The following is a 17,771-nucleotide window of genomic DNA, read 5'->3' on the forward strand; positions in this document are numbered from 1 at the left end:
ACACAGTGAGATAAATATCTATATATACAGTGAGATAAATATCTATATACAGTGAGACAAATATCTATATACAGTGAGATAAATATCTATATACAGTGAGATAAATATCTATATATACAGTGAGATAAATATCTATATATACAGTGAGATAAATATCTATATATACAGTGAGATAAATATCTATATATACAGTGAGATAAATATCTATATACAGTGAGATAAATATCTATATACAGTGAGATAAATATCTATATATACAGTGAGACAAATATCTATATACAGTGAGATAAATATCTATACACAGTGAGATAAATATCTATATATACAGTGAGACAAATATCTATATACAGTGAGATAAATATCTATACACAGTGAGATAAATATCTATACATACAGTGAGATAAATATCTATATACAGTGAGATAAATATCTATATATACAGTGAGATAAATATCTATATACAGTGAGATAAATATCTATACACAGTGAGACAAATATCTATATACAGTGAGATAAATATCTATATACAGTGAGATAAATATCTATACACAGTGAGATAAATATCTATATATACAGTGAGATAAATATCTATATACAGTGAGACAAATATCTATATACAGTGAGATAAATATCTATATACAGTGAGATAAATATCTATATATACAGTGAGATAAATATCTATATATACAGTGAGATAAATATCTATATATACAGTGAGATAAATATCTATATATACAGTGAGATAAATATCTATATACAGTGAGATAAATATCTATATACAGTGAGATAAATATCTATATATACAGTGAGACAAATATCTATATACAGTGAGATAAATATCTATACACAGTGAGATAAATATCTATATATACAGTGAGATAAATATCTATATACAGTGAGACAAATATCTATATACAGTGAGATAAATATCTATACACAGTGAGATAAATATCTATACACAGTGAGATAAATATCTATATATACAGTGAGATAAATATCTATACACAGTGAGATAAATATCTATACACAGTGAGATAAATATCTATACACAGTGAGATAAATATCTATATACAGTGAGATAAATATCTATACACAGTGAGATAAATATCTATATACAGTGAGACAAATATCTATATACAGTGAGATAAATATCTATACACAGTGAGATAAATATCTATACACAGTGAGACAAATATCTATATACAGTGAGACAAATATCTATATACAGTGAGATAAATATCTATACACAGTGAGATAAATATCTATATATACAGTGAGATAAATATCTATATATACAGTGAGATAAATATCTATACACAGTGAGATAAATATCTATACACAGTGAGATAAATATCTATATATACAGTGAGATAAATATCTATATACAGTGAGATAAATATCTATACACAGTGAGATAAATATCTATATACAGTGAGACAAATATCTATATACAGTGAGATAAATATCTATACACAGTGAGATAAATATCTATACACAGTGAGACAAATATCTATATACAGTGAGACAAATATCTATATACAGTGAGATAAATATCTATACACAGTGAGATAAATATCTATATATACAGTGAGATAAATATCTATATATACAGTGAGATAAATTTCTATATACAGTGAGATAAATATCTATACACAGTGAGATAAATATCTATATATAGTGAGATAAATATCTATATACAGTGAGATAAATATCTATATATACAGTGAGATAAATATCTATACACAGTGAGATAAATATCTATACACAGTGAGATAAATATCTATACACAGTGAGATAAATATCTATACATACAGTGAGATAAATATCTATATATACAGTGAGATAAATATCTATATACACAGTGAGATAAATATCTATACACAGTGAGATAAATATCTATACATACAGTGAGATAAATATCTATATATACAGTGAGATAAATATCTATATATACAGTGAGATAAATATCTATATATACAGTGAGATAAATATCTATATATACAGTGAGATAAATATCTATACACAGTGAGATAAATATCTATACACAGTGAGATAAATATCTATATATAGTGAGATAAATATCTATATATACAGTGAGATAAATATCTATACACAGTGAGATAAATATCTATACACAGTGAGATAAATATCTATATATAGTGAGATAAATATCTATATATACAGTGAGACAAATATCTATACACAGTGAGATAAATATCTATACACAGTGAGATAAATATCTATATATACAGTGAGATAAATATCTATATACACAGTGAGATAAATATCTATACACAGTGAGATAAATATCTATACACAGTGAGATAAATATCTATACATACAGTGAGATAAATATCTATATATACAGTGAGATAAATATCTATATATACAGTGAGATAAATATCTATATACAGTGAGATAAATATCTATATATACAGTGAGATAAATATCTATACACAGTGAGATAAATATCTATATACAGTGAGATAAATATCTATATATACAGTGAGATAAATATCTATATACAGTGAGATAAATATCTATACACAGTGAGATAAATATCTATACACAGTGAGATAAATATCTATATATAGTGAGATAAATATCTATATATACAGTGAGATAAATATCTATATACACAGTGAGATAAATATCTATATACACAGTGAGATAAATATCTATATATACAGTGAGATAAATATCTATACATACAGTGAGATAAATATCTATATATACAGTGAGATAAATATCTATATATACAGTGAGATAAATATCTATATACAGTGAGATAAATATCTATATACAGTGAGATAAATATCTATATATACAGTGAGATAAATATCTATATACAGTGAGATAAATATCTATACACAGTGAGATAAATATCTATATACAGTGAGATAAATATCTATATACAGTGAGATAAATATCTATATATACAGTGAGATAAATATCTATATATACAGTGAGATAAATATCTATATATACAGTGAGATAAATATCTATATACAGTGAGATAAATATCTATATACAGTGAGATAAATATCTATATATACAGTGAGATAAATATCTATATACAGTGAGGATAAATATCTATATACAGTGAGATAAATATCTATAGATCAGTGAGATAAATATCTATATATACAGTGAGATAAATATCCTATACTATCAGTGAGATAAATATCTATTACACAGTGAGATAAATATCTATATACAGTGAGATAAATATCTATATATACCAGTGAGATTAAATATCTATATACAGTGAGATAAATATCGTATATACTGACAGTGAGATAAATATCTATATATACAGTGAGATAAATATCTATATACAGTGAGATAAATATCTATATACAGTGAGATAAATATCTATATACAGTGAGATAAATATCTATATATAGTGAGATAAATATCTATATATACAGTGAGATAAATATCTATATACACAGTGAGATAAATATCTATATACAGTGAGATAAATATCTATATATACAGTGAGATAAATATCTATATACAGTGAGATAAATATCTATATATACAGTGAGATAAATATCTATATACAGTGAGACAAATATCTATATACAGTGAGATAAATATCTATATACAGTGAGATAAATATCTATATATACAGTGAGATAAATATCTATACACAGTGAGATAAATATCTATATACAGTGAGACAAATATCTATATACAGTGAGATAAATATCTATATATAGTGAGATAAATATCTATATACAGTGAGATAAATATCTATATATACAGTGAGATAAATATCTATATACAGTGAGATAAATATCTATACACAGTGAGATAAATATCTATATACAGTGAGATAAAATATCTATAATACAGTGAGATAAATATCTATATACAGTGAGCATAAATATCTATATACAGTGAGATAAATATCTATATATCAGTGAGATAAATATCTATATACAGTGAGATAAATATCTATATATACAGTGAGATAAATATCTATTAACAGTGAGATAATATATCTATATACAGTGAGATAAATATCTATACACAGTGAGATAAATATCTATATATACAGTGAGATAAATATCTATACACAGTGAGATAAATATCTAATACATACAGTGAGATAATATCTATATACAGTGAGATAAATATCTATATATACAGTGAGATAAATATCTATACACAGTGAGATAAATATCTATAAACAGTGAGATAAATATCTATACTATAGTGAGATAAAATATCTATATATACAGTGAGATAAATATCTATATATACAGTGAGATAAATATCTATATACAGTGAGATAAATATCTATATATACAGTGAGATAAATATCTATATACACGTGAGATAAATATCTATATACAGTGAGATAAATATCTATATACAGTGAGATAAATATCTATATACAGTGAGATAAATATCTATATATACAGTGAGATAAATATCTATATATACAGTGAGATAAATATCTATATACAGTGAGATAAATATCTATATATACAGTGAGATAAATATCTATACACAGTGAGATAAATATCTATATATACAGTGAGATAAATATCTATATACAGTGAGATAAATATCTATATATACAGTGAGATAAATATCTATATATACAGTGAGATAAATATCTATAATACAGTGAGATAAATATCTATATATACAGTGAGATAAATATCTATATACAGTGAGATAAATATCTAATATACAGTGAGATAAATATCTATATACAGTGAGATAAATATCTATATACAGTGAGATAAATATCTATAATACAGTGAGATAAATATCTATATATACAGTGAGATAAATATCTATATACAGTGAGATAAATATCTAATACAGTGAGATAAATATCTATATATACAGTGAGATAAATATCTATATACAGTGAGATAAATATCTATACACAGTGAGATAAAAACTATATACAGTGAGATAAATATCTATATACAGTGAGATAAATATCTATCAGTGAGATAAATATCTAATATACAGTGAGATAAATATCTATATACAGTGAGATAAATATCTATACACAGTGATAAATATCTATACACAGTGAGATAAATATCTATATACAGTGAGATAAATATCTATATACAGTGAGATAAATATCTATATACACAGTGAGATAAATATCTATATATACAGTGAGATAAATCTATACATACAGTGAGATAAATATCTATATATACAGTGAGATAAATATCTATATATACAGTGAGATAAATATCTATATACAGTGAGATAAATATCTATATAACAGTGAGATAAATATCTATATATACAGTGAGATAAAATATCTATATGACAGGTGAGATAAATATCTATACACAGTGAGATAAATATATCTATACACAGTAGATAAATACTATATATAGTGAGATAAATATCTATATATACAGTGAGATAAATATCTATATACACAGAGAGATAAATATCTATATACAGTGAGATAAATATCTATATATACAGTGAGATAAATATCTATATACAGTGAGATAAATATCTATAAATACAGTGAGATAAAATTTCTATATACAGTGAGACAAATATCTATTTTACAGTGAGATAAATATCTATATTATAGTGAGATAAATATCTATATACTAGTGAGATAAATATCTATACACAGTGAGATAAATATCTATACAGTGAGACAAAATATCTATATACAGCGTGAGATAAATTTCTTATATATAGTGAGATAATATCTATAATACAGTGAGATAAATATCTATTATACAGTGAGATAAATATCTATATACAGTGAGATAAATATCTATACACAGTGAGATAAATATCTATATACAGTGAGATAAATATCTATATATACAGTGAGATAAATATCTATATACAGTGAGATAAATATCTATATACAGTGAGATAAATATCTATATACAGTGAGATAAATATCTATATATACAGTGAGATAAATATCTATATATACAGTGAGATAAATATCTATATATACAGTGAGATAAATATCTATATATACAGTGAGATAAATATCTATACACAGTGAGATAAATATCTATATATACAGTGAGATAAATATCTATACACAGTGAGATAAATATCTATACATACAGTGAGATAAATATCTATATACAGTGAGATAAATATCTATATATACAGTGAGATAAATATCTATATACAGTGAGATAAATATCTATATACAGTGAGATAAATATCTATATACAGTGAGATAAATATCTATATATACAGTGAGATAAATATCTATATACAGTGAGATAAATATCTATATACAGTGAGATAAATATCTATATACAGTGAGATAAATATCTATATATACAGTGAGATAAATATCTATATATAGTGAGATAAATATCTATATATAGTGAGATAAATATCTATATACAGTGAGATAAATATCTATACACAGTGAGATAAATATCTATACACAGTGAGATAAATATCTATACACAGTGAGATAAATATCTATATATACAGTGAGATAAATATCTATACACAGTGAGATAAATATCTATACATACAGTGAGATAAATATCTATACATACAGTGAGATAAATATCTATATACAGTGAGATAAATATCTATATATACAGTGAGATAAATATCTATATATACAGTGAGACAAATATCTATATACAGTGAGATAAATATCTATATACAGTGAGATAAATATCTATATATACAGTGAGATAAATATCTATATACAGTGAGATAAATATCTATACACAGTGAGATAAATATCTATACACAGTGAGACAAATATCTATATACAGTGAGACAAATATCTATATACAGTGAGATAAATATCTATATATACAGTGAGATAAATATCTATATATACAGTGAGATAAATATCTATACATACAGTGAGATAAATATCTATACACAGTGAGATAAATATCTATATACAGTGAGATAAATATCTTATATACAGTGAGATAAATATCTATATATACAGTGAGATAAATATCTATATATACAGTGAGATAAATATCTATACAGGAGATAAATATCTATACACAGTGAGATAAATTTCTATATACAGTGAGATAAATATCTATACACAGTGAGATAAATATCTATACATACAGTGAGATAAATATCTATATAAGTGAGATAAATATCTATATATACATTGAGATAAATATCTATATATACAGTGAGATAAATATCATATATAACAGTGAGATAAATATCTATATATACAGTTGAGATAAATATCTATATATACAGTGAGATAAATATCTATATACATGAAGATAAAATATCTATATACAGTGAGATAAATATCTTATACAGTGAGATAAATATCTATATATACAGTGAGATAATATCTATATATAGTGAGATAAATATTATATAAAGTGAGATAAATATCTATATACAGTGAGATAAATATCTATACACAGTGAGATAAATATCTGATACACAGTGAGATAAATATCTATTACACAGTGAGATAAATATCTATATTACAGTGAGATAATATCTATACACAGTGAGATAAATATCTATACATACAGTGAGATAAATATCTATACATTCAGTGAGATAAATATCTATATACAGTGAGATAAATATCTATATATACAGTGAGATAAATATCTATATATACAGTGAGACAAATATCTATATACAGTGAGATAAATATCTATATACAGTGAGATAAATATCTATATATACAGTGAGATAAATATCTATATATACAGTGAGATAAATATCTATACACAGTGAGATAAATATCTATACACAGTGAGACAAATATCTATATACAGTGAGACAAATATCTATATACAGTGAGATAAATATCTATATATACAGTGAGATAAATATCTATATATACAGTGAGATAAATATCTATACATACAGTGAGATAAATATCTATACACAGTGAGATAAATATCTATACATACAGTGAGATAAATATCTATATACAGTGAGATAAATATCTATATATACAGTGAGATAAATATCTATATATACAGTGAGATAAATATCTATACACAGTGAGATAAATATCTATATATACAGTGAGATAAATATCTATACACAGTGAGATAAATATCTATACATACAGTGAGATAAATATCTATACATACAGTGAGATAAATATCTATATATACAGTGAGATAAATATCTATATATACAGTGAGACAAATATCTATATACAGTGAGATAAATATCTATATATACAGTGAGACAAATATCTATATACAGTGAGACAAATATCTATATACAGTGAGACAAATATCTATATACAGTGAGACAAATATCTATATACAGTGAGACAAATATCTATATACAGTGAGACAAATATCTATATACAGTGAGACAAATATCTATATATACAGTGAGATAAATATCTATATACAGTGAGACAAATATCTATATATAGTGAGATAAATATCTATATACAGTGAGATAAATATCTATATATACAGTGAGACAAATATCTATATACAGTGAGACAAATATCTATATACAGTGAGATAAATATCTATATATACAGTGAGATAAATATCTATATACAGTGAGATAAATATCTATATATACAGTGAGATAAATATCTATATATACAGTGAGATAAATATCTATATACAGTGAGACAAATATCTATATATAGTGAGATAAATATCTATATACAGTGAGATAAATATCTATATATACAGTGAGATAAATATCTATATACAGTGAGATAAATATCTATATACAGTGAGATAAATATCTATATATACAGTGAGATAAATATCTATATACAGTGAGATAAATATCTATATACAGTGAGATAAATATCTATATACAGTGAGATAAATATCTATATACAGTGAGATAAATATCTATATATACAGTGAGATAAATATCTATACACAGTGAGATAAATATCTATATATACAGTGAGATAAATATCTATATACAGTGAGATAAATATCTATACACAGTGAGATAAATATCTATATATACAGTGAGATAAATATCTATATATACAGTGAGATAAATATCTATACACAGTGAGATAAATATCTATATATACAGTGAGATAAATATCTATATATACAGTGAGATAAATATCTATACACAGTGAGATAAATATCTATATACACAGTGAGATAAATATCTATATACAGTGAGATAAATATCTATACACAGTGAGATAAATATCTATATACAGTGAGATAAATATCTATATACACAGTGAGATAAATATCTATATATACAGTGAGATAAATTTCTATATACAGTGAGATAAATATCTATATACAGGAGATAAATATCTATACACAGTGAGATAAATTTCTATATACAGTGAGATAAATATCTATATACACAGTGAGATAAATATCTATATATACAGTGAGATAAATTTCTATATACAGTGAGATAAATATCTATATACACAGTGAGATAAATATCTATATATACAGTGAGATAAATATCTATATATACAGTGAGATAAATATCTATATACACAGTGAGATAAATTTCTATATACAGTGAGATAAATATCTATATACACAGTGAGATAAATATCTATATATACAGTGAGATAAATATCTATATACAGGAGATAAATATCTATATACAGGAGATAAATATCTATACACAGTGAGATAAATTTCTATATACAGTGAGATAAATTTCTATATACAGTGAGATAAATATCTATATATACAGTGAGATAAATATCTATATACACAGTGAGATAAATATCTATATACAGTGAGATAAATATCTATATATACAGTGAGATAAATATCTATATACACAGTGAGATAAATATCTATATATACAGTGAGATAAATATCTATACACAGTGAGACAAATATCTCTACACAGTGAGATAAATATCTATACACAGTGAGATAAATATCTATACACAGGAGATAAATATCTATATACAGTGAGATAAATATCTATATACAGTGAGATAAATATCTATATATACACTGAGATAAATATCTATACACAGTGAGATAAATATCTATACACAGTGAGATAAATATCTATACACAGTGAGACAAATATCTATATACAGTGAGATAAATATCTATATACAGTGAGATAAATATCTATACACAGTGAGATAAATATCTATACACAGTGAGATAAATATCTATATATACAGTGAGATAAATATCTATATATACAGTGAGATAAATATCTATATATACAGTGAGATAAATATCTATATACAGTGAGATAAATATCTATATACAGTGATATAAATGTCTATATATACAGTGAGATAAATATCTATATATACAGTGAGATAAATATCTATATATACAGTGAGATAAATATCTATATATACAGTGCACGGCCATTGTGCTTTCACTTGCATACCTGAGTATTTACACATTCTGTTTGTTTACAGCTGACGGTTGCTTGTGATCCTCAGTATGGCAGAGGAGGGGAACACAATGGAAGTAGATGGAGGCATCATGGAGGGGGTAAGTGCCCTGGCGCTGTCTTGTGTGTGAGGGGTACAGATTGCCCTGTGCTTATTTACAATCATGTCGTGGTGAGTCGGGGGGCTCCAGAGTGCTGTGTGAGTGGGGGGGGTCTGGCTATAGAGTGCTGTGTGAGTGGGGGGGGGGGTCTGGCTATAGAGTGCTGTGTGGGGGGGTGGCTTGCCGCAGAGTGCTGTGTGAGTTTGAGGCGGGGTCTGGCTATAGAGTGCTTTGTGGGGGGGGGGGGGGGGGCTTGCCACTGAGTGCTGTTTGGGGGGGGGGTCTGGCCGCAGAGTGCTGTGTGAGTGGGGGGGCGGGCTGGCCGCAGAGTGCTGTGTGAGTGGGGGGGCGGGCTGGCTATAGAGTGCTGTGTGAGTGGGGGGGCGGGCTGGCTATAGAGTGCTGTGTGAGTGGGGGGGCGGGCTGGCTATAGAGTGCTGTGTGAGTGAGGGGGGGGCTGGCCGCAGAGTGCTGTGGGGGGGGGGGCTGGCCGCAGAGTGCTGTGGGGGGGGGGCTGGCCGCAGAGTGCTGTGTGAGGTGGGGGGGCTGGCCGCAGAGTGCTGTGTGAGGTGGGGGGGCTGGCTATAGAGTGCTGTGTGAGTGGGGGGGCGGGCTGGCTATAGAGTGCTGTGTGAGTGAGGGGGGGGCTGGCTATAGAGTGCTGGGGGAGGGGGGGCTTGCAGCAGAGTGCTGTGGGGGGGGGGCTGGCCGCAGAGTGCTGTGTGAGGGGGGGGGCTGGCCGCAGAGTGCTGTGTGAGGTGGGGGGGCTGGCCGCAGAGTGCTGTGTGAGGTGGGGGGGGGGCTGGCTATAGAGTGCTGTGTGAGTGGGGGGGGGGGCTGGCTATAGAGTGCTGGGGGAGGGGGGGCTTGCAGCAGAGTGCTGTGGGGGGGGGGGCTGGCCGCAGAGTGCTGTGTGAGTGGGGGGGAGCTGGCTGCAGAGTGCTGTGGGGGGCTGGCCGCAGAGTGCTGTGTGAGTAAGGGGGGGGCGGCTGGCTGCAGAGTGCTGTTGGAGTGGGTGGCTGGCTATAGAGTGCAGTGTGAGGGGGGGCTGGCTATAGAGTGCTGTGTGAGTAAGGGGGGGGGGGCGGCTGGCTATAGAGTGCTGTGTGAGGGGGGGGGGCTGGCTATAGAGTGCTGTGTGAGTGGGGGGGGGCTGGCTGGCTATAGAGTGCTGTGTGAGTGGGGGGGCTGGCTATAGAGTGCTGTGTGAGTGGGGGGGCGGGCTGGCTATAGAGTGCTGTGTGAGGTGGGGGGCTGGCTGCAGAGTGCTGTGTGAGTAAGGGGGGGGCGGCTGGCTGCAGAGTGCTGTGTGAGTGGGGGGGGCGGGCTGGCTATAGAGTGCTGTGTGAGGGGGTTTACAGTAGCATTTACTTGCTTATAAGTAATGTTTGTCTTGCTATACATTGTAGGGGGGGCAGATCTTGCGTATCTGTACGGCTCTCAGCTGTCTGTTAGGCATCCGTGTGCATGTTGTGAGGATCCGCGCTGGGAGAAGCACACCGGGACTCAGGTGAGAAGGGTTTGTGATATTATTCTGTGCTCTTTGTTAGTTTTTTCATTTACACGTGTAATAATGTGTCACCGTTCTTCTTGTTCCTAATGGTCGGTAACAATCCTGACTGGTTAAAAATAAGCCAATATCTCCATAAAAAAAACTAATTGTTCTAGGTTCTCTCTACTGCTAAATAAATTATACACTAGGAACTTAACCCTATAAGATTTTCAAACAGAAAGTTTATAGGGTTAAGCACTCGGCGCAGTGAGGGTATAAATATCAGCTCGGGTGTCTGCAGCTCCAGTTGAATTAACAGGAGCAGTGTAAGGGGCAGGGGACCGGCACATAAATCAGGTGCTCTATTCCTACACTTTCATTTAACTAGCAAATGACTGATATATCGCGCATGATGTCGGCCGCTCTTATATCCCTCTAGGGGCTGTGTGAGGTGTGGAACTTATGTACGTACTGATGCAACAGCAGGAACCTTTTTATTCTCAAGTAATTTAGCTTCAAAATATTTAATACATGTCCATGGCACATTTTACCTATAAATCATATTTTTTATTACACTGTCGCTTTCTCCTTCACTTCAGTAACTGTAGAATTACTATATAGTGCAGCGCTTGGCTTCTAGTGCACATGCAACTGGAAACCGATGTAGGAAGCACATTAATATAAATCCACCAGCATGTCCGCACCTTCATACATTGGTATAAAAATAACAGCTTGTACCACTGCTGGCTGCACATGTGACTGCGGATAGTGACCTGCATGTATTTTACTAACCAGTAGTGATGTCGCGAACCGGGCGAACCGCCATAGACTTCAATAGGCAGGCGAATTTTAAAACCCACAGGGACTCTTTCTGGCCACAATAGTGATGGGAAAGTTGTTTCAAGGGGACTAACACCTGGACTGCGGCATGCCGGAGGGGGATCCATGGCAAACTCCCATGGAAAATTACATAGTTGATGCAGAGTCTGGTTTTAATCCATAAAGGGCATAAATCCCCTAACATTCCTAAATTGTTTGGAATAACGTGCTTTAAAACATCAGGTATGATGTTGTATCGATCAGGTAGTGTAAGGGTTACGCCCGCTTCACAGTGCGCAGTGTAGGTGATATACCTGCCCTGACCATGCTTTGCAGACCAGGTATCAGTGGTCAGATGGACCCTTGCCCCAACACTGTGTGCCAGACATACCATTATAGCAGACTTATATGGCTTTGGCGTTGCTTTTTGGTAATTAGAAGGCTGCTAAATGCCACTGCGCACCACACGTGTTTTATGCCCAGCAGTGAAGGGATTAATTAGGGAGCATGTAGGGAGCTTGTAGAGTTAATTTTAGCTTAATTGTAGTGTAGTAGACAACCCAAAGTATTGATCTAGACCCATTTTGGTATATTTCATGCCACCATTTCACCGCCAAATGCGATCAAATTTAAAATAAACTTAAATTTTTTCGCAATTTTAGGTTTCTCGCTGAAATTATTTACAAACAGCTTGTGCAATTATGGCACAAATGGTTGTAAATGCTTCTCTGGGATCCCCTTTGTTCAGAAATAGCAGACATATATGGCTTTGGCGTTGCTTTCTGGTAATTAGAAGGCCGCTAAATGCTGCTGCACATCACACGTGTATTATGGCTAGCAGTGAAGGGGTTAATTAGGTAGTTTGTAGGGAGCTTGCAGGGTTAATTTTAGCTTTAGTGTAGAGATCAGCCACCCACCTGACACATCAGACCCCCTGATCCCTCCCAAACAGCTCCCTTCCCTCCCCCACCCCACAATTGTCACCGCCATCTTAAGTACTGGCAGAAAGTCTGCCAGTACTAAAATAAAAGGGTTTTTAAGCATATTTTCATATGCTGTGGTGTAGCATCCCCCCCAAAACAGCTCTCTAACCCTCCCCATCTGCCTTATTGACGGCCATCTTGGGTACTAGCAGCTGTCTGCTATTATTTCACAGTCAAAAAAGTGTTGTTTTTTTTAAATGTACACTACTGTTACACCAGATATGAGTGGTGGCACTGGGCAAGTGGCCACAGTATACGCTGTGAGCCTGACACACACGCTGGCAGGCAGGCAACTGCAATTAGATTACACAGGAAATAAAACAAAACAGACTGATGTTCTAGCCCTAAAAAGGGCTTTTTGGGGTGCTGTCCTTACAGCAGAGATCAGATGAGTCCTTCAGGACTGTAGTGGACACTGAATACACTAGCCTAGCTATCAATTCCCTATAAAATCAGCAGCAGCTACACTGTCCCTCCTCTCACTAAGAATGCAGCTTCCAAATGAATCTAAAATGGATGCTGTCCAGGAGGTGGGAGGGTCTGGGAGGGAGGGTCTGCTGCTGATTGGCTGTAATGTGTCTTCTGACTGAGGTACAGGGTCAAAGTTTACTCAATGATGACGAATAGGGGGCGGATCGAACATCGCATATGTTCGCCAGCCGAGGCGAACAAGCTATGTTCGCCGGGAACTATTCGCAACATCACTACTAACCAGCATAAGGGCTGTGTTTATTAGATGATATCATTTAGGGCTTAGGGGGTAAAACACATAAGTACCGTGAGTCACTCTCTGATTTACTGAGCCCCTTCCCAGAGAGGGTACAATAATGCGCAATCTGCCCTTGATTGTGAGCAGCTTTAGAGCCAAACACATCCTTTTCAGCAGTTTGTGCCGTGTTTGCTGGCGGCAATATAAAGGTGAATAGAGCCAGTAAATGTGTGTGGGCTTTGTTGGCTGTGATGGATCACATGCACGTTTGTGTGACAAGCAGCAGGTGTCCTGTAAAGATGTAGATAGATATCAACCACTTGCAGTTACTGACCAGCAGAGTCATATGTTTCTACAGTTAATGCTGGAACTTATTTACCTTTCTGGTGCATTCTGATGGTGTCCTGGTACAGTGTTCAGGTCCCAGAGTCGCCTATGGCTTTTGTCTACGGTTCTGCTCCCAGGAGTGATCTGTAAACAAGCTGGGCAGCAGATGACTTTACGCCTTCATTGGATTTCGCTTGCAGACTATCACACTACCACCTGCGTTGGCCTCTTCTCCCAATCTATCACTGACTTTGTGGTTACAAAGTCCTTCATGTTAGTTAGAAAGAGCTTTTCCTCTGTTAGTAAAGCATTGAAACCTGTCGCCATTGGGTGTGGGCACTCCTGGGATCCTTTAGAAGGAACGTGCCTGTGTGCAGGAGCTACAGTTGCGTTAAACTGCCCCCAGCCGTGCTACTGTTATGGGTCATGGCTATGCGGGTATATTCCTATCCTCCATGTCTGAAATGCGGGGGGGCAGCAATGCATGGTTTTGTCTTCTGAATCGTCTGTATAAACTGCAAGGTGCTACCAACTGACCGAGAAAAGAAAATTTATGCTTACCTGATAAATTTATTTATTTATTTTTAAAGACACGATGAGTCCACGGATTTCATCCTTACTTGTGGGATTACGCCTCCTGGTCAGCAGGAGGAGGCATAGAGCACCACAGCAGAGCTGTTAAATAGCTCCTCCCTTTCCTCCCACTCCAGTCATTCTCTTTGCCTACGTTAATGATAGGAAGAGATAAAGTGAGGTGTTAGTTTAGATTCTTCAATCAAGAGTTTATTATTTTTAAAGTAGTGCAAGATTGTGCTGCTGTGTCCTAGGGTGTAGCCATAGTCCATATCAGTCTCTTCAGCAGAGCTTTTGGTGGCTTTAGAGCAATGGGAACTGGTGGGATATAATTCTCACTGCGCCTCCCATATTGTGATGCTGCCCTGCTTATGATAGCCTAAGCAATATCTAACGCAGGCCCGATCTGTTTCCACAGGGCTATAGGAGGGAAAGGACCTCTTAAACCTGTTGGAGCTGTCCTGCTGTCGGACAGCATTAAGGGAAGTGCAGTCTTTTTTTATTCTGGGGCACAATTCAACAAAATGGACTCAGAGAGGATTCTGCACTTATTTATGTATATACATTTATTTTTCTGCATGGGCTACTTATGATATAGTGGGCCTTTTCTGCAATGACAGCATTTGTACAGGCACTGGGCTAAGGTTGGGCTATCGGTTATTTTTTAATAAAAACTTGACCGGGAAGCTGTGTAAATTTGACGCCCACCATGGGCGGGGCTTCTTTTCGCACGCTTTAGTCTTGTTAGAGATGCTGCGCAGTGTATTTGAACATCTGTTCCGGAGTTCCCATTCCGTTCAGACATCTCTACTGTCACTTACAGGACATCGGGTGTTGCGCTAGAACTGCATGGTTGAGAGCAAGCGGTTGGTAGCATCCTGAAACCCGACCTGAATCTTTGCCGGAAGGAGCGGTCTGGAGACCGGGTGGCAGGTAGGCGCCTCAGCAGAGCTGTTGAGGCGGAGAGGTGTCAGTTTTTGTTTGCGGAGCAAATGATTTGTTGAAATATTTACTCGACTTAGTAAAATAGTGAGATTTTGCTATTTAAAGTCACAGTATCCTGTTATTTTTCAGGATTTATCTAAGGGCCAGTCTCTGGTATTATTTTCGTTTTTGCACACTCTTGTTTAAATACAGTAAGAGAGTTGTGAGTTAAAAATTTAAGAGGCCAGTATAAATTAAAGGGCCATTTTCTATTTTTTATTTATTTCAGTTTTTGCCTGTTCTATATTATGGATTTAGAAGCTGTACAAATGTTACTTGTGCAATGTGTTTGGATGCCAATGTGGAACCTCCATGTGGCAAACCTAGCAACTTCTGGACTATAATGTAAGAAAGGTTGTCTATAGGCTGTATTGTGTGCTATGTATATGTGACAGACCCTTCGGTCAGAACTAAAGAGTTAACTGTGTTCAGCTTTAAGAAGCTATTCTCTAACGACAAGGTTACTAGCCTCAGCTATTGTGTACTCTAATTAAAGTTAGTGATAAACATTCCATTGTGTAATCACCTCCAGAGAGCAGACGCCTAGGTGATAAGAAAAGCCAAGTGTGTCTTGTGTTTAAGTTGTTATCTGCTAAGTAAGGTAATTCTATTGTGGCATGTCAAAGGGCGTTTGCTCTCTATCTAATGTACAAGATTCTTTCAACCCCCCAGCTGGGGTCAGATCTGCATAAATACTAGGCATAGCCTGTTAATAAATATCATTCTGTTTTAAACCTGAAAACTGGCTGGGTTGTGAGTTGCTGATCCCATATTAAGGACATTGTTCATCTGGTGTTAACCCTTGGTATCCTGTTGGTACCGTAACAATTGGTGGCAAGCGACGGAATGAACCTTATCGCCCAGAAGAGCAACTACACAAGCCAGGGGAAAGATAGCCAGCAGCAAACCCAAGGCTATATTAATTGCCGAGCTGATGGAGGGAGACAGAGCTCGCAGTGCTACGCCTCCAGCAGCCATGGAGGAGACCCTATACCAGAGGGAAATGAGGACCAGGCTGGAATTTTTTACCCCAACCTGTACCACGGGACATGCTATCCGTGGTAATGGCAGATGTGCAGGAGTACGTGATGGCACACAGTCCGCGGAATGCATCCTCCCGAGCAGAATCCATTTCGGAAGCACTCAGCAACCCAGTTAGACCCAAAATCCCATACCATGCCTTTAAAATGTTTTGTGAGGAGAAGGATGAGATCGATGGGTATTTACAGGATTTTGAGAGACTGTGCGAGTTACATGATTTGGAGCAGTCCGTATGGGTGCCGGTGCTAGCAGGCAAGCTAGCCGGTAGGGCAGCGGAAGCGTATCGCGCTGTACCCAGGGAGGACAGCAAGGATTACGCTAAAGTGAAGAGAGCGATCTTGGAAAGATATGCCATTACCCCAGAGGCATACCGGCGCAAGTTTAGAGGCCTGCGC

The 17,771-nt window shown here is 34.0% G+C and overlaps 1 protein-coding gene across 1 annotated transcript in view; it reads left to right on the forward strand.

Annotated features, from left to right (window-relative positions):
* Positions 1-17,771, forward strand: part of RTCA (RNA 3'-terminal phosphate cyclase) — a gene marked incomplete in the record, with an annotated part of 56,448 nt that overhangs the window by 1,015 nt on the left and 37,662 nt on the right. Inside the window, 2 exon segments of the mRNA XM_053693734.1 lie at positions 10,373-10,448; positions 11,858-11,958. Of these exon segments, the coding sequence (XP_053549709.1) occupies positions 10,398-10,448; positions 11,858-11,958 (152 nt within the window).

This window comes from Bombina bombina, chromosome 10 (assembly GCF_027579735.1).
Source record: "Bombina bombina isolate aBomBom1 chromosome 10, aBomBom1.pri, whole genome shotgun sequence".
Taxonomy (NCBI): domain Eukaryota; kingdom Metazoa; phylum Chordata; class Amphibia; order Anura; family Bombinatoridae; genus Bombina; species Bombina bombina.